Below are 22,039 nucleotides of genomic sequence, written 5' to 3'. Positions count from 1 at the left end.
TATGACAGGCGACAATATGTGCCGAAAATAATAGAATGTAGGTATTGATGTTTTTTTCCCATTTCAAAAATGACGCAGGCGACGAGATGAAATTTCGTTCCTTATAAAGATAACAGATTGCGATTGCATTTCTTGCAAAGGTAAGAAACAACCTTGTTTTTGACAACTTTTTATTAAAATTTATCAAGAACCCAAGAAACCTTATGTTTTCTAAACCCAATTAAACGAAATTAATAAAACTTTCTTTGTTATTTAATCATTAAGTATTCAAAGTATGAAACCAGAAGTACTTCATACTGTAGCAAGACTTACTCTACTGCAACCGTAACAAAGGCATCATGCTTACTCTTGCTACAGTAGAAATTGCTTTTAGTTTAATAGGAGCTACCTACACCAATACACCTTACTTAAAGTTCTTAAAACTTAAGGCACCCATGTCATTAGACTTCCAATAATTATGACTCCCTAAAACAATGGCAGCCCAGTAGCTACATTAAGGACTGATTTACACGGCGCGCGAATTCGCATGCGATTTTAGTTACCTACATTGCGGACTGTTGGTAGGTAACGTCCAATGCAACCGACCGATCAAAACCCGCAATATAATGAAACTCATGCATGCGAGTTCTTGCGTCGTCTAAATGAGCCCTAAAACATAAATAATACATGGCAACGGAGACACTAAACCGCAACGCGATCTTATCCGATCCCGTTCACCGGCACCGAAATAGAAGCGCCGTGCAAAACAAATGCACAATGAGTTCCGCGTGCCAGCAGCGGATTTATGTTCGTCGCCGAGCAGCCTCATTCAGACCTTGCTGGAGTTGCTGGCTCAATGACTACTACTAAGAATGTACTCGGTACTTACTTAAATTACACAGATTGTGTCCGACTGAAACCGGTTTTTTTTAGGGTTCCGTATCCAAAGGGTAAAACGGGACCCTATTACTAAGACTTCGCTGTCCGTCCGTCCGTCCGTCCGTCCGTCCGTCCGTCCGTCCGTCCGTCCGTCTGTCACCAGGCTGTATCTCACGAACCGTGATAGCTAGACAGTTGAAATTTTCACAGATTATGTATTTCTGTTGCCGCTATAACAACAAATACTAAAAACAGAATAAAATAAAGATTTAAATGGGGCTCCCATACAACAAACGTGATTTTTGACCAAAGTTAAGCAACGTCGGGAGTGGTCAGTACTTGGATGGGTGACCGTTTTCTTTTTGCCTTTTTTTGTATTTTTTTTTGCATTGTGGTACGGAACCCTTCGTGCGCGAGTCCGACTCGCACTTGCCCGGTTTTTTTAAACTTCGGTCGAACACTATAGAAAATACACTGTACAGAAAGTACAGGTGCGTCCAAAAGGTTCGGCAGTTTTTTGGCCGAAACTGAACCTTCGGCCAAAATATGATTTTTATGCCGAAACTGGCCGAAACCGAATATTCGGTCGGACACTATAATCAAGATGCAAAATGCTCAACAACCATTATACACGGGTTCATTCAATAGACCTGGTTAGTGGCTAGCTAAATGACTGGCTACAATCGACCAAAGTATAGGTTTACTACTGGATATTTGCTGGCTGGTTTCGACGAGAGAAAGAAAAAAGTAATGACATAGTTAAATAAATAGCTGCTGCGGCGTAACTTTTTTAAAAATTTAAAATAGAACGTTTTATTGAAATTGCCATTATAAGACAACAAAACGAAATTAACTATACTATCCGATTATGACGTCGATTTTAAATGACACTCCATTGCCCATTGTCTGCCTTTATTGAATTTAAGTATTACTTTCGTCACAGTTTATTTTATTAATAATTTAATTTTCTTTGATGTAGGTCAGTATATTTTTATCCAAGTCACTCAAAAACTAGAATATCGTTTAATTAAAATACCATTATAAGACAACAAAACTCGAATCGATATAAACTCACACTCCATTCGATTATCCGATTCTAATGTCGGTTTTAAATAGCACGCCATTGCCCATTTGATTGTGTTCTTGCATTTCTTGTTGCGCGTCCCGTCCCGCCCGCTATTTTAGACTCCTGATCTCTTAATAGTATTTTCTATTCGGTTAGAAGCTGCTGAATAAAATCGATTCAGACATTTAGTTTGCTGTTTTTTATTCCATTTAGTGATTCGTAAAAGTGCTTTCAATAATGTGAGAATTTTCCAACCGAAACGAAATTATAAAAATGTACAGCAATAATATGTTACAAAATGAAGGCGGAAAATATATCTGACACGATCTTATCTATTTGTAGAGCCATAAGTACGTGTCACATATTTTTGCGGCCTTCGAAGAGTAACATATTATTGCAGGTGACTGTACCTACCTATCGATTATTAAAATACAAATACAAATACAAAATACAAAATTCTTTATTTCATTAAAAACCATTACATATTTTTACCAATGGCTGGTGTCTCCCTGTAAGTTATTTACAAAATAACCTGTGCTGGGAGGCACCGCTCTTCCATATCTAATTTACAATTTATTTAGTATTATACTATCATATACTTAACTATTGTGTGTGTGTGTGTGTGTGTGTGTGTGTGTGTGTGTGTGTGTGTGTGTGTGTGTGTGTGTGTGTGTGTGTGTGTGTGAGTGTGTGTACTTGTGCGGCTTGGCTAGGCTACATATCCTAGCAAGTCTTCCACCTGATCGTAATTTTTATCTACTAACCAATTTACTACCTTATTTTTTACATCGTATTGTAGCTTTGGGTATATATCTAGTGCTTTGTTTAAAATATTGTATAGGTGCGAAGAACGTTTATTATATTGCCTATTAGCAAAAGTGGTGTTGGTTTTAGGTAGGTGCATGGCAATATCTTTCCTCCGTCTTGTCAAGAGATTGCGATCAAAAGTTGTGGTTTTATGCTTTCTTAGAACAGAGGTTAGTATATATAGTTTTCTAACAGTAAGCAACTTACACATTTGATATAGTTTATCAGTTGAGAACCACATCCTCTTAAAGTACATAATTTTGAGAAGACTACGCTGGGCTCTCTCTACGTCTATAAAGCGAGTCTTAGCAGCGCCTCCCCAAACAGGCAAACAATAGGTTAACACAGACTGAACCAACGATGTGTAGATTTCTTTTAAAAGGTCTCTACTGTGGCCATTTAGACCCGGAACGCTTCTTGGCACCACATGTCTTAAATTTTTAAAAATCCAATTAAGCTTTCGTAAACGTAATATAACATATTCGAGATGTTGGTACCAGGACAGTCCCCGATCCACAAAAACACCCAGATATTTGGTGCTATCAACTTTTAGTATGGTGGGACAGGTTTGCTGGGAGCAGTTCAGTATATTCTTACAACAGCTATGTATTTTAATGTCAAAACTATTAACAGGTTGTGTATTGCTGTATATACTATGACATATATAATTTGTTTTGGCAGTATTTAACGTAAGGATATTGTTCTTAAGCCATTCATTAATAGTTTCAAGTCCAGTCTCCGTAAATTTCTGAACATCTTCCCATGAAGACCCAGTGAAGACGATGGCGGTGTCGTCTGCGTACGAAAATATATCTGCGTGGGGGATCTTTAAGTCACACAAGTCATTGATATAGATTAGGAATAGCGTTGGACCAAGCACAGATCCTTGTGGTACACCGTACGTCACGTCTTCATCTTCACTGGTACAACTGGAGTCACCCAATTTCACCCTCTGTTTCCTATTTGTTAAATAGTCCTGGAGAAGACGAAACGGAATATCTCTTATCCCCATTCTTTCCAACTTGTGTAACAGTATGGGGACAGAGACGGTGTCAAAGGCCTTTTTGATATCTAAATACACAGACATACATTTCGATCCATTGTCAAGATGGTCAACTATTAGTGAAGTTAGAGCAGATACAGCATCTTCAGTAGATTTTCCAGGTCTGAAACCGTATTGAGATGGGGAAAATAAGTTGAATTTATTTAAGTACTTCAGTAATCTGGTATTCAATAACTTCTCCAATATTTTGGAAATTGCTGGTAAAACAGATATGGGTCTGTAGTTATTGACATCGTCTCTGTCACCATTTTTATAAACTGGTGTAATGATTGATTGTTTAAGTGGAGCTGGAAAAATTCCTTTGTCAAAACAAATATTTACTAAATGGGTAATTATTGGGATCACCACTGACTTTGCAAGCTTAAGAAATTTATTTGAGATATTATCCCAGCCTGGTGCACTATTGTTCTTAAGGCTCGATATTACGGATTGTACTTCATCGTGGTCAGTATGGGACAGTATAAAGGAGTTGGGTTGAGACCGAAGGTTTAGAAGGTATGTTTGTTGTACAGTTTTATCCGGATTAATATTTGTCGCAAGCTGCTTTCCTATATTGGAGAAGTAGCGATTGATGTAATTTGCAGAGGCAGTCGGAGTTGATTTTATATGAAGGAGTTCAGAATTTGTGCTATTATTTTTATTAGTGTATGTAATATTCTTTATATTTTTCCACAGCAATTTATTGTTTTTAGAAGATTTACTTAATAGCTCTCTTTCATAATTACGTTTAAGTTTTTTTATTAATTTATTACAATTATTTCTATATCTTTTATATGTTATTTTTAGTATTTCGTTGAAAGGATCACTTTTTAACTGCTTTTGCATATTATCCCTATTTCGTATACAGCGTAAAATTCCTGGTGTAATCCAGGGTTTTATACTTCTGTATTGTTTAGGTATATTTTTGATTGTAGTATGTTTATTTAGAACCGATGTTAATTCAGAGATTAGTCCATCTATAACTATGTTTGGATCGCTAATATACAGTAGATTTTCAAGATTATTATGTTTTAAGTCCTCAAGAGCTGCATCAAAATCAGTTACAGTTTTAATCTTTTTTAAGCTGACGTTATTTTTCATTTTAGAAATACATAGCAACACAGTAAAATGGTCGGTAGTAGAAGTTTGCAGTACACCTACTGAGGCTTGGAATTTGGATCTATTTATTTTTAGCATTATGTGATCGAGGCAGTTTTCTTCCCTGGTGGGCAAGGTATGTGCAGCTAGAATTCCATGTAAAGAAAGCATATCCAAATACTGAAGTCGATTATTCCGCTCTTGTGTGCGTTCATCAGTCTTAAGTTTTATGTTTATATTAATGTCCCCAGTGATAATGACGCTTTTTCTAGTGGATTTAATAGTATTTAAATGACTATTTAATGAAAGTATAAAGGGGTCAGCGTTTGTGTTAGATGGGGATCTGTATATGCATAAGATTGAATTATTCAATACCTCTACCTGCATTATTCACACTTATTACTTTCACTTCAAACTTTTTCGCTGTAAGAAGTGACTAAGAGTGAATGTAATTTCGTTAAGGGATTGTTTGCCTACTAAATTGATTTGTATTATTATTCAGTTCGTTTATTTCATGATATTGTGTCCGATTCCGATTTTTAGCATTTGAAGAATTATATCAAGGTAATCATCACTTATTTGAAAATTAAAACGTAGGTCAGTAATTATTATTAGTTTTATTACCTTTCTCGTGAATTACGATCCCAATTTAAACTGAAACTACTGTATTAAATGTTACCCTATTCACCGCCTAACGGTTAACTTTTAACGAACGTTAAACGCAAAGTAAATACGCGTGAATGATTTTATGTTAGCGGCTAATGGTTTTACTTCCGGGCTAGTTAAGCTATCCTAAAGATATCACACACTAGATCACGTATTACCAAGTATATATTACGACGACCAAAATTAAGTGTGCTCAGCACAAGTTTTTGAGCGCTCATTCGTTTAAAATACGAGTACTTACCTACTACGCCCGACCGCCTGTTAAGTTACGTCTAGGAACACTACGACCTGTAAGCGCGTAAAAATGAACAAAAATGTAATACCATTGGCTGTTGCATCAGTCGCAAGGGTGAAGAATGTAGATACAACAGAACGGTGCGTCCCACGGGTATTATCAAATTTTTTATTTTTTTACGTGCTCTATTTAGTGATAAAATAATATTGATCTGTGCTTCTTGGTCCCAGAAGTTGCGTTATGTATATTCCTGTGACTTCAGCTATTTTGACTGTACTTAGTGTCTATTTTATCACTAAAGTCTTCTAACAACATTGCTGGAAGTTGCTGCGGTTGTTACATTATACATCCACGACGCGGATGTTAGGGCCCCCCCACATCTGGCGTCTTTCGAGCGTCGGCGTCTAAAATTCTATGGCCGACGTCGACGCAACGTCGACGCGGCGTCGACGCAACTGCGCAGCGACGTCATTTTCCATAGCGCTGGACCGACGCCGACAGACGCCGACGCTCGAAAGACGCCAGATGTGGGGGGGCCCTTATACGGTTTTTAACAGCGCCTTAAAGCTCTTGTGAACTTTACAAGTGACTAAAAATAATTAACGTGTTCCTACAGCCTCCTTAAATCCTTAATTGTTTTAGAGATTCTAAAATAGTAAATTCTAATTAACGGGTTCTCTTGGATGGATCATCAACTGTTTTATTAGTCAATTAATCAGATAGTTTAAACTTAGAAGCTAGCACCCGCACGTTTTTTATCTGTTTTGTATCAAAATTAACTTTGTAATTACCTATAGAGCCACATGCTACGCATTTATCGTACTTAGCGAGCTGCGAAAGAAATTATAAATGGAATTCATTCATGTGGTTATGCACTTTTTCAGCTGTTTGTGCACCGCAAGCTTTCACCGCAGTGGGTATCTTACCTTTAGAAGAATTCTTGCAATGTATTATTTAACAAAAAACTTTAGAAATGCAGCCGCAGTCCTGTATCTCTCGTTGGTTTTTACAAGTACCTAACCGTTACCGAAGAATTTCAAAAAAGGTTTTTAGTCAAGAACAAGACTACGTGTGGACGAATCTCACCAAGGTAGCACACCATCTAAAAATACTAGTACTCGTTACCGTCCCAAGAACCTCAATTAACGCAGTCCTAGTTCACTGAACTCAGCACAATAGTACTAGTTGAGCGTCTGTCCGGACTGTCACGGGTGTATTTAACAAGACGCGCCACGGTACGTAACGTGCATGTAATGGGCGGGTTATGTCCAACAAGGAATTAAAGTGACACAGGAATCGCAACATTTATATTTTTAACTTAGTGGTGTCCTTGAAATGTCTAAAGATATCGAAGTTGTCCTGATGACAAGATGAACAATCGAACATCGACAATCGCCAAGCGATTGGAGAAAAATGTGTCGGGATGGTAGAAGCTAAGAAAAGTCATGTGACTAGTTCCATATTTTTTTTAAGTTTCTAATGGCGTTTTCTATCAACGATTTTTATCTTGACTAGGCCCCCTGAGCGAATTATATCTAACATCAAATTGGAGCGCGTAGATAGCACTAAAATTGAAAAAGTTAGGTATATTACTACAATTTTGGAACAATTTTAGCATACCTAAACCTTAGATCAAGGTTACAAGTTCCTCAATATACCAGGAACCTTAATGCATTTCCAGTTCAGTGAACTCGGAACAATAGTTAGTTCAACTGGCTGGACTGTCATGTCACAACATGTAATGTCGGGCCATATTAGGCGTTAAACATGGAACTAAGTAGTACTATTAGTTATTATGTGACTAAAGCACAATAATAGAAAATGATATTCCAAGCTAGCTTCTTAAAGGTGACTTTCGGCAACTGCAGCTGCATTAGGTACAGCTCGGCTACGACATTGAGCGACTTGCGACGGCAGCAGCGGCAACCATAGGTGGGAACGAAAGGTCCGATCGCTGTCTCGCTCCAACGCTCGCGTTGTATCTGTAAATATCCTTGATAAAATGAGTGACGGATTGAACCTCATAATCGCGCAGTAATGCGACGGCGTACGTCACTCATTTTACTAACGAAATTGACAGATAATACAGCGGCGACATCGATGCCGTCGCAGTAATGTTACAACAGTAATGCAGCTGCTGTTGACATCCGAATGCCATCTTAAACGATCTCTAAAAATAACGGCAGCAGACAAACGTAACGAAAGTAGTTATTTTGAATACCTAATAAGTATAATACCTTCATTCTCAATAAGTAATGACTTAACGGAAGTTTATGGAATAAATTGTTTATTTGTTAAGGAATTCTTGTATTATTTATTACTTACTGTCAACATTCCACAAGGTCATATTTATTACCCACTGTCAGCAATGTTACGACGCAACCGTTAAAATGTCTTTAGAACTCTTGAACTGTAATGTTTAAACTATAATTATAAACAATAACCTGTCCATCAATAACCGTTATAATGCTACACCAAAACCGGCGACGTTCTCAAGTAAAAGCTACTTTGTCACAAAGATTTCTAATTGCACCTTTATGCCATTATCGCCTTATTGACATCCGACAAAGTACCTTTTGCCCGAAACGACATCATAAAGTTGAGGTGATAATAATTGTCCCCGAACACTACTTACTCTTTATGGCCTTCTTTGTCGTGAGTGTGCCATCTACTTACATTAAAGCGTCCGGGACCTGTTTTATGACATGGCCTTAACAGTTGCATCTGGTCATGATGAACATAGCTAAGTAGCTTTATACTAATGAATAGACGATATGTTCATTCTAGATTTTTTTATATCAATTATTTGCAAGTTTGTTTTTGTGTATCACGGAACGAGTTTGGGAGCGGTGGTGGCCGATGGATCTGACGTCCGACTTTTAATTCGGAGGTCGAGGGTTCAAGTCCTGGTTCGTTTTTATGAATTTTCGGAACTTATACAAGGAATATCATTTGATGTTCGGTGCTTAGCGCGCAAGTCCCAAACCCGCACTGGACCAGCGTAAGGAGTATAACCCAAGCCCTCTCGCGAATTATTTTAGTATTTTTTGTTCGTCCAACGTTGGAAAACACCGGTAAGGGCAGAGCTGTAAAATATGTTGGCTTTGCGTTCAACTGTGACGCTCGTCTAACGATTATAGGCCACATTACTTTTTTGACAGTTGATAAGTTAAACATACTGGTGCTCGGCGCGGTCCCAGTACATGCCATCTTGAAATTTAGTCATTGTTAATAGAGGTGGCAGCAAAGTGTCATCTATTGGGTTGGGGCCATTAGCTTGTCGAGCCTGTACGTTTCACACCGATATCACACATTGAGTATGAACATTTGGATCCGTAATTTTGTCAAGAAAGGAGATCACATGGTGTCTGAACATGTATCCCATCCTTGTGTGATTCTATGGTTATCCTCAACGTTTAAAAATTGATCAAACAATATTATTTTATTTTACCGCGACGCACTTTAATAAATGTCTTATAATTATACACGGCCAAACCCAAACCGGTATCTTAATGCAATAATAAAATCATAATGTGCATTAATCATACGAGACGTTGCTTCTTGCTGACATCCCCTTACCTGCTGCTAAATCTTATTAACATTTAAATTGCTACATAAAAGGTACTTTCGCATTCCTTGCGGAGAGAACCTGTGTTGTAAATACTGTATTAAACTTCATATTATAATAGTTCAAGGTTATTTATAAAACGTATCCTTATAGTAAGCATATAACACTATACAGACTTGGATTGCAGAAGTTGGACTTGAATGTAAAAAAAATTACATAGCAAAAGTGTATTAACACTAGTAACCTAATAGTTAAGTCCTTTTTGAGCAAACATAAATGTTATTAGTTATAAGTGTAAACTGTTTCGGCTATGTATTGTCTAACTTAATTATTTTCTTGTACTATTTTGCCTGTTTGTTTCCCAAATTTAAATAAATAAAATAGGAAAAGTTAATTTTTCTAAAATATTCAATTAACACTAATGATAATTGATGCATTACCAGTAGTTAAGACATTATAGAATCTGCAGCATAATTCACAATTTTCTTCAGTTTTGTTGTAAAAGCATCGCTTTAATATGCAAGATAACAATAAAAGTTAATATTCTATTAAAACTGACTAGTCCTATTTATGATGTTAAATAGTTTAAAGTGGACTGGAAACTCATTTACCCGCCATTAATTCGTGAACAACTAACTACCGTAAGCAGATTTAAATGCACGGCAAAAGTTTAAATTTATGTACCGGACGCGGTCTTCAATTAAACTTGTTATAATGAAACTCAGGAAAAACGGAGTAAATTGCCATGGAAGCGAGACGCAAATAATTCCCAAGTTTTGCAATTTATACTCATTTTAAAGTAAAGTTCGATGGCGCAGACGGACGTTTCGGGGCCCATCGCCGCCAGAATCGATTATTTTGCCGCTCTGACTCTTTCCGCGGATACTCGAAAATTGTCTTCCTTGTTTGTAATATAATTTGCTAACGGATGCTGAATTCGAAATTCGAAACAGCTGTCAATTCCGACTGATATTGTCCAATTTGCGACAAAGGTATGGTTAATTAAAAACGTTCCGAGAAATGGGCTGGTGAAGCGAGTCACATTACGCGGGTGTTATTTTTACGCAGCCGCATTTGTTTGGTATTTCATCAATTGGCTATTCAGTATTCCGTAAAATATTGTCGGTTGACTGTTCACTTTATCCGGAACCTTCGGCAGATACTATATGGACGCATCTATTTCAAAACCATTTGAACTATTTAGATGAAATCGAACAGCGACATTGGGTTTTATTGTTTCGCTTGAATTGCCTTTCTTCTTCGGTTTGTTTTTCGTAAACATTCCTACTGTCGTTGGCAGACCATCCAATGAACTCGTTTCTATTCGCTATACGACTGGACTTGGTCTAAATATACCATTAAAATTCAAGAACAGCAACCGCGCTATGCTTCTAAGCGTTATGGACTATTTATTGATATTTTTACAAAGTCTTTTTCGAGAGATGATATTTTTATTTAATTTACGATACAATTTAAAGACATATACTTACAATTAGAATATTCTAATGTAGAATTATTGTGGAAGCAACAACAAAGTACAAGATATTATAAAGTAATATCTTTAGTCTAAGTAAAGCCACAAAATAATGTTGAATTTTTTGTTCAGGAATACCCACATAAGAAAGAAAAAGTATGCTCATCTAAATAAGAAATCTTAAATTTTCTTAATTCAAATTTTAGGGGCACTTTAAGCAAAGTATTAACAGTGGCTAGTTTACAATTGTACTTGATGAAGACAGTGTTTTACAATAAGCAATCAGACTAAGAACCCTTCCACGAATAAAGTGTTGCGAACTTCTTTCATTGAGTATTCACAAAGCAGCTGCTCTCAGCTAAGCTTTCAATCAAACTGGATTTCCACCAAAACAATAAGCCCTTTCCGCATCAAATTGCGCGGAGTGAGTGCGAAGCGAGCGAGGTCCCGCGAGCACTTTCTCATGCAAAAGTCGAACCGTTACTTTAATTCTTAGCTCGAGCACTTGTCGGTTTTACGAGCGTGGAGCGATTTAATCCACTTAAAACGCAGAGCACAAACTCCAAGCCGACAAAGCTCTCAGCCGCTCTCATTTAAAAATGGAAATAAACCCCCGGCCATCTTTGACTCGATGTGCGGCCGCTGGTTGAATTCTAAGTGCGGTTCTCCATTGATGCATTTGCGATTCTATTTTCACTTGACGCAGACGGGAACGCGGATATAACAGTAACCGTGAACGTAATGATAATAAAATGATATGAGGTGAGACCCATCTTTTCCATGCACTTCAGCTGGCGGAGAATCCAATTATGTTACCTCTGGTAGGTACCTAGGTATCATTTCTCAGCCGGCATTCGGAAATGATCTTGTAGCTAGTGACTTGAGCCAAGCTGTTTTTCGCTCCATATGCTTCTTTCTTTGAGTGGCATTAGACCTTTATAAATTGTAACCTATCAGAATTTTTACTTTTGAATGTCGTTTCTTGCTCTTTAATTAGAGCTTTTGATTTTTAATTAAGGCCCGTACATTCTACAATACAATACAATACAATACTCTTTATTGCACACCTCACATACACGTAGTTTACAATAAATGGACAATAACATAAACAAAGACAGTAGAGGTAACAACAGGCGGTCTTATCGCTTAAGAGCGATCTCTTCCAGACAACCTTTGGGTATCGGAGACATAAGAAACAACCCCACAAATACTGCTAACATATCCGTTGTATAACTTCCTATGATTCCACCACCAGTGTCTAACGGTCTAACGCAGTTATAAATGAATAGCTTCTGCCCGCAACTTTGCCTACGTGGAATGATGATGATTCATAAAAAATATCCTATGTCCTTCTCTGAGCCTCTATCTCCGTACCAAATTTCATATAAACCTTTTCAGTTTAAGCGAGAAGAGCTAACAAACAGACAGAGTTAGGTACTTTCGCATTTACAATATTAGTCGGGAATACATACATACATATACACAATCATACATATGGACCCAGAATAATAATATCTCAAAGAAAAATATTTTTCACCGTCTAACTATAAACGGTCTCGACTTTATCAAACTCATTATATCCACGGCCAAATGAAAATCGGCGGCCTAAATATTTTTAATATTTCTCGGTTTATTTACGCAAGCATCTCAGATAAAGGCGCAAACCGAAATATTTCCACGGAGGCAATGTTTATCCGGGACCGAGGAATTATTCACCCGCAGTCCACGTCTTCGGTTCCCAGGACCACAGACTATTTCCTAATAGATGTTCTAAGATGATTTGTGGTCACTTATTGGAATTGGCGCGAGAGACCTTACACTAGCGTCTTTTGAGCGTCGGCGTCGTCAGTGCTATGGGAAATGGTGTCGCTGCGCAATTGCGCCAATGTTAAGCCGAGCAGCAAACATACAGTGGACTTGACGGTCACATGCTCGGAAGACGCTAGTGTGGGCACAGAATAAATAATAGTACTACGTACAGAAGACTCACTCTCTATCAAAACGCGTCTGTTATGATCAGCACAGATATGGCCGCTAGGTGGGGACAGCGCCACGCGCGGCTTATGGCTTTCCCCAAAATTGGGGTGGAACGGATGTACTTTTAGAAATCGCGGAGTGAGCCACGCCTGGTGTGGGGTATTTCTATATATCGCGTGAGAGCGCAATCTTAAAAAATCGTCTAGATGTTTACTCATATATGAGAACTATCAACATAAAATTAATTCCAAGGTTAAAAATAGGTTATTTTTGTACCAAATTATATAGAATGCAACTGAATACTTAGTACACTTAAAGGCGTGGAATACGAATTAAAGTATATACGAAACTGTTTAAAATAGGCGGTCTTTGGAGGAAGCCTATTCCAAGGTCTTAATGAAAGAGTTCGTTTGCGTTTGCGCTGACATTATTTCGACTGTTTATTTTAGTTTCCTTGCGGCTTCCCCTCGCGGTCAATTCTCTCGATTCATATTTGTTTTAACTTGTGTACCGAGTGTAGCTTTCTTATTAGGGCGCGGGCACGGTAATTGCTCTTTTAATTGGTCAGGCGTAGGTGTTTAGTTTCAGTGAGTTTCTCACGTTTAATAGTATTATTAATTGCTGGAATAAAAGCGTTTCGTGCCATTCCATCCAGCCAATTATATCGAATGACTTGTTTTTTATTTATATCAAATATTCTTTATTCACGTGTTGCCAATAAAGCGTGTTTAGTTAGGTCGATGGCTTCATTATGAACAGTCAAACATTCTCAATTTTAAAATCCCTCCCATAACTCAGACCTTGATCCTTAATTGCCTCCCTTAACGTTTTGCCCCTTTTTTTCGGGTTTCAAGCGGAAATTGCGTGGAAGGAAGGAATTATTTCAGCCAAATAGGTCTCTAGGTATTGCTAATTACTGGCTTTTTACAGTTTGTTAATTTATCCGTGTTGGTAGTAATGCTTCAGTTTCCGGGACTCTAGCCCATGCTCGTTAATAGAAGCTAGTGAACATTATGTTAAAATATTTAATTGGATCTGAAGTGGCAACAATGGTTATTTAATACTACTTTGCAACTTTAGTTTCACATTCTTCAGATTTATTGTAATTTCTTTCATTGCTCAGAAGTTTAGCGTTTTCTCGGTTGCTTTCTATATAAGCCTTTGATCCACTTGGCACCTTTATTCCCTATAACTTTCTTCGCAAGACTTGGCACCAGCCATAATAATACCTACCAAGATATTTTAGTACCTACCTACTAAAAAATATAGGTACGGATAAGTTTACATCACTTGTTCATCTTCATCAGATGATGTTAGCCAAAAAATTCAGATTGGGAATCAGTATGCTTACTTACTTTTTTTTTCAGGATGGAGACCGAGGCTACCTCGAAGGCCTAGCGTCCCGTTACGCAGACCTCTTCTCCACACACTACGGTGACGTCCTCGACCACCTCGAGGAGTTACGGAGACACGAGTGGGAGGAGATGTCTCCTCGGATGCGGGTCCTGGGCGGGCCTGGGACCCCGCAGACCCCGCCGTCGGCCAGCCCTGGGTCGCTGGCGCTGAACAATCTGACGACCAGTCTGTCGCAGCCGATTTATGTGCCGGGAAAATATTCGGTGAGTGTCTTCTTTATCTATTCTCTCTTTTACACAATCCCGACCGTTTTCTTTCGTCAGCCGGTTTTCTTCAGTCAAACGATGTCGATTCGGTGAGTTACTTCTCTACTGGGACACGAATGCTAGATGTTTCCTCACATAAGGATCCAGGGCAGGCCTGGGACCCCGCAGACCCCGCCGTCGGCCAACGCTGGGTAGCTGGCGCTGAACAATCTGACGACCAGTCTATCGCAGCCGATTTATGTACCGGGAAAGTACTCGGTGAGTGTCTTCTTTGTCTATTCTCTCTTTTACACAATCTCGGTTGTTTTCATTCGTCAGCCGGTTTTCGTTCATGTCAACGAAGTCGATTCGGTGAGTTTATCTACGAAGACACGAGTGCTGGCATAATACATATATGTGATACAAGTATATGTTATTTAAATCATAATACATGCTATTTCCTGAATATAGCCATAATAGTGGTGCATGTTATTATTGTTTATTGATGGATGGCTATTTCCGGTATAACAGGAGCAATTAATGTATTCGCCGTCAGTCAAAACACACATATGTATTTTGAGGTTCAATATGTCGCGGTTACTGCGGGTTTGTATTGTTACATATTAACTTACTTATTAAAAATATAGCGGAACAGTATTCTACTATCTAAAAATTATTCTAGTAACTACTATTTGTAGCATATTTTGTGACGTCCTGAAATATGCTACTTTTATTATTTGTATGACTAGTTTTAGACTAGTCATTATAAAGCTACGCCTATAAACTTAGATTTCTCACTCCACTCAACCATTTCACCTAATCATTGCACGTAACCTCGTACTGTCTAATATTATAAAACATTTCCCATTAGCTCTGTAGTTTTATGAATAGTTACTTCAGCTTGCTATAATTTCACAAGCCGACATTTTATTATCCTTCTTAGGATTTCCTTAACTGAATTCCAGGAAGAGCATTCGAGTTTTAAAATTAAATTAAATCATATAAATATTATGGAACAATTTTACACTAATCGACCTAGTCTCGCAGTAAGCTCAATAAGGCTTTGTGTTCTGTGTTTTACTCACAACAGTCACAACGCAGCTACCTTGCACCATTCCACTAGCCCGGGGTTAAGCGGTTAAACCGTTAACCCAGTGTCAAATTGTACTGGTAACCATGGCAACTCCAAGTTTAACCGGTTAAAGTCGCCCTTACTAATATATAGGTACAGATGGAATCGAGATGCATTGCAAGAAATGTCAAATCAATATTGAGATTTGAGATATTTCCTCTTCTATAAAGAATATACAAATATGGCTTTTTAACTGTTTAGTTGGAATGACTTACCCCCTTATTCATAAACGTTTACTAAGGTTGACAAGCCGATAATAATCGTTTGTACCTTTCCATCATACCAATACGTCGGAAAGGGACAAATGATTATTATCGAGTTTTCAACTTTAATAGACACTATAAACAGTTGAAGAATTAGCAAATGATGCAGGGCTTATGTAATTATAGAAGCTCCTACCCACTAACCTTCACCCACGCATCTAACCTAGTACTTTATAACATACCAATTCAGTCTTATGTTCCACAGCCGTCCAGCTGTCTGACCGACAAGGAGGAGGATGAGATCTACGGCTTCGGCTACGGGGTGTTCGGGAAGCAGATGCTGCAGCGGCAGCAGCAGCAGAAGCAGCTGCTGCTGGCGCAGCCGACGCAGCCGCTCATTCATAACCAGCAGCATAATTATCAGAGGTGAGTTAGCTTAACGATGTTTATTATACTGCAGTGGCGGCGCGTCTAAATTGTTCGTAGGCAAGCCGTAGCTAAGTTGCACGTTCTTTTCTTCATAAGTTTAAAGAGAATGGCCCAAGAGCCTGAATATCAGACAAGCCGATGGGAATCGAGTTCTCTGACCGACAAGGAGGAGGATGAGATCTACGGCTTCGGCTACGGGGTGTTCGGGAAGCAGATGCTGCAGCGACAGCAGCAGCAGAAGCAGCTGCTGCTGGCGCAGCCGACGCAGCCGCTCATTCATAACCAGCAGCATAATTATCAGAGGTGAGTTAGCGGTCTAGAGTCTAGGTCTAGCGTGAGTCATCCTTTTTACAAATTCATAAAAAGTGTATCAACAATATCAGAAAAGAATTTACTATTATAGCTATTCTCGATGTCATCAAAATTGTAGAATTAGCATAAAACATGGCAAGACGAGCGATTTTATTACGAGCAATAACGATAAAAATCAAGTTTGATACACATTCCTTTTAAAAATGACTTGCCTAAAAAGTATTCCATGTCAAACGTTTGAGACTAAGATTTGAATGTTTCAAATACAAAAGTCTATAAAGATAAAAGCGTTCACGCGGTAAATATTATAATTGAACTGACAGACGCTCCATTAAAAACAGCTTTATAAATATCTCCAAAATAAAATAACAATAGAGCGAAAAAGACAAAGCGCGATCCGACTATACAGCGATATGGAAATTCGCGGTCAGATTATTTCCATTGGCAATTTAACGAGACTGCCATGGGGCTGCCCATAAATTATTTTGACTTTAACAGGTGTACTTGTTAGATAAGCTTTTACGCTGCATGTTTAACGGCTAATCTAAATTGAAATCAGACATTCGATTGGCGACAGAAGCTCTGGACCCTGAATAGTTTAAGTTGGCTACAGCAGTGATAAACGCGGTTCGCGATGCTTAACCGGTTTTATATATTTATATACTGTGATTTGTGGGGCTATTTTCATTTCGACTAGACACGTTTCTTGGTACCTACGTCAATAGAGATCGAAGCATGAATACATGTTGCTTTGAAAGACATGCGTAAGCTTTAAGAGACTGGGAGTCATTTGAATAAATTGACATTTCATTTCGATCATTCTTTCGATATTTAAGTTTCACTCAATAAATGCTATATTTCTGATCATAACATTATGTATTGTTTAAAACAAATGTTTTAAAATGTAGGTAGCCTTTTCAAAATTCGCCGTGACATTTGCTTTCAGCAATTAGCATTGCATTTTAGCATGAGATTGTTTATGTCAAAAATTAATGTCAATTAAACTTAAATTTCTTTAATTACAATGGTCCTTAATGAGATACTATATCACTTCAGCTCGCATGCCATTTATTTCACACTTTCAAAACAAATTAAAATAAACATACGGACATGCCCGTTCCATACCGAGAAGCGAACATGACCAGTGCGCTGTGACACTATATTACTTTATTACATATTATTTATTACTTCGCAACTTGGCTGATGGATTTAGCACTGAAATTAAATCAACGGTTACATTTTGCAGCTAATTTAGTATAGTTACTAAATAAATTTAATGGACAAAATGTTTTTGCAGCAAGTTTTTATTTTCTTTATGGATCGGCCATTACGGTCTTTTGGCGGTGTCTTAAGTGTCTATAGGCTACAGTAAACGCATTCTTTAAGACCTAGGTGTGTCTAAAATCCAATATCCATTAGGTACCTGTATTGCCAATGTTCTAACCTTCTCAGTATATAGCCCATGGACACGCTTGCAGCTCGAACTCGGCTCTAATAGCAGAAGAGCCAACAGGAGTCGTCATTTCTCTATACAAACGTACTCGACTGTTTCCTCCGTGGGTTTTCAACACAGATTAATATTGTCAATATCTGTGTCGGACCGTTTTGCTTTTTTTTGATAATTTTGTGTTTTAAGGCGCTAGAGTCCTTCAACAGTTACCTATATTTACCTTATTTTATTTTAGATATTGAGTACGTTTGTATGGAGAAATGACGACTCCGCAATGAGAGGCGTAGTTTTCAAAACTGATATCAATTAGCCAAAAAAGCATAACGGTCCGACACAGATAATTTCATTCATAATCATTTAGATTTCCAAGTTTGGTTAGGAATGGTTAAGTTTTGGAGGAGGAAACAGTCGAGTACGAAACCTCGATTTTTGAGATTTATACGCGGGATTTTTCGCCTTGTCCTTATCGCACTAGTTTTAGGAGCCGCTTCCGTTAGCGAGACGGGTATATTTACCTAAAATATTTAAAACTCAGCTCCTGTTTCGTCTTAACGAAGAACCTATATTTACCTTGAATTGACGCGACACATGAAATCATGAAAGGTCTAAGTCGGTTTAAAGTTGATCTGAACTCTTAGGACAAATCGTCTACAGGTATTTATTTAGGTAAGTACGCCAGTTTGAAATGCTGTGTATACAAATACCTACATACCTACAAGTCAAATCAGCTATTCTGTACAATGCACCAAATTCTAAAACAAGCTTCGACTTAATTATTACTGTAAAACAATTTTGCTTGTCTCCAGGAAACTAGGCTATTGTTATCGCCCACTGAACACAGCTCGTGCTTAATCTCGGAAAGCCAGCCATTCCACGTAAACTGTATTCGTAGCTTTGTACACCATAAACTTGTTAGCAGGGAAATCTACAACTGCCGATGTCACGACACCGCCCACGCCACCATGTCCAATGCTAATTAGATCTTCTGTGAGCTAATGAATTACCTCGTAAAATCGGCCATGGTGAACATAGATGTTTTCTAGTCGTTAAATATCGTTTGTTTTATGCATTCGGCTGCGGTACATGTGGGTTGCTTGATTTATTATCAATTTAAATACTTTACGATGTGTTTTAATGACTTAAATATGGTTAAGTTTTCGGTTACTAAAATACCTAATAGTCAATTAAGTTTTTTATGGGATACCACTTGATTTAGTATATAAAATACTTGTTTATGTTAGGAGCGGAGACAGAAGAAAACTTCTGTATTAAAACAGCCAGAAATATTTCGTGAAACAAAATTAACTCTCTTAAAGTGCCTCCAACATTCCGCAACTCGTATTTGAGTAGAAGCCAGAAGAAACTCGACTAAAGTCTTTAAATAAAATTACACTCAGCCTTCGTATAGCATATGGGCTCATCTTTGCGTAAAACTCTGTGCCCGGTCATGTTCCAAAAACACTGTGCTCAGCAGTGTATTAACACAGAAATTACGATTCATGCTGAGGCAAAGCTGCTTACCCGGGAGAAGTAAACTAAGCGACGCTGTCATTACAAACGGCTTGCGATTTTATGGCTCAAGCAGAAAGTGCTGAAATCGCATATCATTTGTAGGCATTTTGAACTCACCGGTGCCGGGTTGATGATAAGGGTACAGATTTACTGGAAAGCGTTAGATGGAAAACACTCGGGAGATTGTGGAGGGAACATCTGGCATCGCTAGCAACTTCCAAGTCCGTTTTGTTAACTTTATACGCTGATATATATTCTTGAATACGGCTTTCTGCAAATTCTTTCAGTTATAATGACTTAGTTGAACACATACACAACAGACGCTTTGTAAGAGATTTATAAGAGTCAATTACGCTTAAAAACGTTTTGTTGCTGACGACTGATTCAATAGATATACTATTTTTATTAAAATTGTACCAGACAATAAATCTGTTCTATTTGATCATACTAACTGAATATTTATTATTAACGTAGGTAAATTACTATCTAACTCAATTTTACCGAGTATTACGCCTATATTCTGTATAGGTTCACAACGCCAGCTAAATGCGTAAATTTAATTCATTACGTTAAGCCTCACATTCATATTCAGAACTGCAAAGTTAAATGCCTACCGACTATGAATTTCGAGCTTTAATACGACTAATTTCGTTTCCTAACGTATGTAAAACCAGTTTCAAATTACACAAATCTTATTTCCAGCAATTAACAAGAATTGCAGACGTGAAAAATTGTGTTCTTTGCGTTATTAACATAATTCGGTGATTTGATTTGCATAATTATGATATTTAAAATAATGGAAAGAAACGATTCGGGTTAATTTTCAATTTTATAGGTTTGGACGGGTGATTATTTTAAGATGTTGCAACTTCGCAATTTCAATTTGTACCCAATAAATTAAGAGATGCTCATAATTTTGTGTGATAGCAAGATAATGATTGTAAAGTCGTTATCAGGAGTTCGAGAGGGACTGTTTGTAAATTAGACCATATTTATTAGATTTTTCACACAACTGGACGCATCGAACTGTAAGTAACGAATTCATATATTTTAGAGATAATAATTTCGTCACCTGAGGCTCAAAAGTTCAAAAACATTTTTTTTAATACTCGTAAAAATCTGGCTAAGGTCTCATATTAATGTATATCTCTTATGCCAAACTAATTCTTCTAAAGACGTGATAGAGTAAATTAATGCTATTTTAGAGAGTCAGTCGAACCCTTAACCGATTTGACTATACATATGAGGTCAGCGGCGGCAGTTTTGGTGTCGCCCTCTGAATCACAAATTCGATGCCCAAGGGTGTCATATATTTCATCTTGTTCATTTACTCTGTACTTATAGTTCGCTGCTTATATCAAGCAAGCTTCTGACTGTTAATACGTTAATTTTACTATGGATTTGTGACATAAATCATTGTTAGATTGGAACTGGTTTACTGGATTCACACGACTCTGAAAATTCCAATAGCCGTTCCATTACACTTCGTTATTCAATTAATGTATCAACTGTTACCAATTAACACTACTATCAGTTAGTCGCTTGTCAATTCACGCGTCATTCAGTGATTAGTGCTTGTTGCAGTCACTCGAATCCAATACATATTTAATTGACGCCATTTATTCACCAGTTGTTTAATTAAATTACACTATTTCGGCGTTTTATTAATAGTTAATTGTTTTTCCACTTAAAGCCCATTGAAAAGTATGTCGACCGGGAGAATTCAGACAAGGTTCAACAGGTTTCGGTTTGATAATTATGAGAAGTAGCGTGACAAAGCCCCTGAACATCTCAATATGTGGGTAATAATGTTTTAAAAATGGGAGACAAATTAGCAATAATTGGCTATAAATATGGGTGAATAATATTACATAAAATTATACTGCCAGACATTCTCGTGGGCCACAACCTTAGGATTAATTGATAAAATCATTACATTAGTAAAAGGAGACAGGATACATAAAGTGGAAACAGCATAAGAGGCAATATGACGTCCCTTGACGTTCATGATTAGATTTCAATTATAACTTAATAAATGCTGTTTGCAATAGTCATTACTCAGTTCACACGCTCGGGAGTTAGACTAACTAGATGATAGCGCCGGAACACTCGGAACGGCAAGTAAGAAGCCGAAGTGAGTAACGGGCTGGGATAGCATCAGTGTTGTCGGTAATTGCAGTGTAATGTAACGCCCTTACTTCCATTCCGATTCAGAGGCAGATCTCAGCTGACGTTTAAGCTAAAGAGAAATAACAATCATTAGGTACTTATTTTACAGTCATCATTGAAATACGGCACACAGGAACGGTACACGTCCTTTTTTTCTTTTAAGCATTTTGCACAAGGTGGACTGACGACCTGGTAAAGGTTGCGGGAGTTCGCTGGATGCGGGTGGCGCAAGACCGGTCATTGTGGCACTCTTTGGGGGAGACCTACGAGTCGAGTATGTCCAGCAGTGGACGTCCTCTGGCTGTTATGATGATGATTATGATGATTTTGCTGACTGGAGTATTTTGGCGTTGGGCCGGCCTTAGACTTTTGTTGTACGCTACGTAGGTCTTTACTAGACCTACACGTATAAGTAAATGTCTGTTTATTAACTTATTGGT

The 22,039-nt window shown here is 37.8% G+C and overlaps 1 protein-coding gene across 7 annotated transcripts in view; it reads left to right on the top strand.

The window, feature by feature from the left end:
- LOC134664585 (uncharacterized) overlaps window positions 1-22,039 on the top strand; it is a 225,451-nt gene that overhangs the window by 177,033 nt on the left and 26,379 nt on the right. For all 7 annotated transcript variants that reach the window (XM_063521299.1, XM_063521298.1, XM_063521300.1 and 4 more), the window contains exons 2-3: window positions 14,159-14,410; window positions 15,993-16,153. In XM_063521299.1, the coding sequence (XP_063377369.1) occupies window positions 14,159-14,410; window positions 15,993-16,153 (413 nt within the window). The remainder of the gene's footprint in view (window positions 1-14,158; window positions 14,411-15,992; window positions 16,154-22,039) is intronic.

This window comes from Cydia fagiglandana, chromosome 5 (assembly GCF_963556715.1).
Source record: "Cydia fagiglandana chromosome 5, ilCydFagi1.1, whole genome shotgun sequence".
NCBI lineage: Eukaryota > Metazoa > Arthropoda > Insecta > Lepidoptera > Tortricidae > Cydia > Cydia fagiglandana.
Note: the sequence above shows the minus strand (reverse complement) of the source record. Positions and strands in the feature narration are given on the sequence as shown.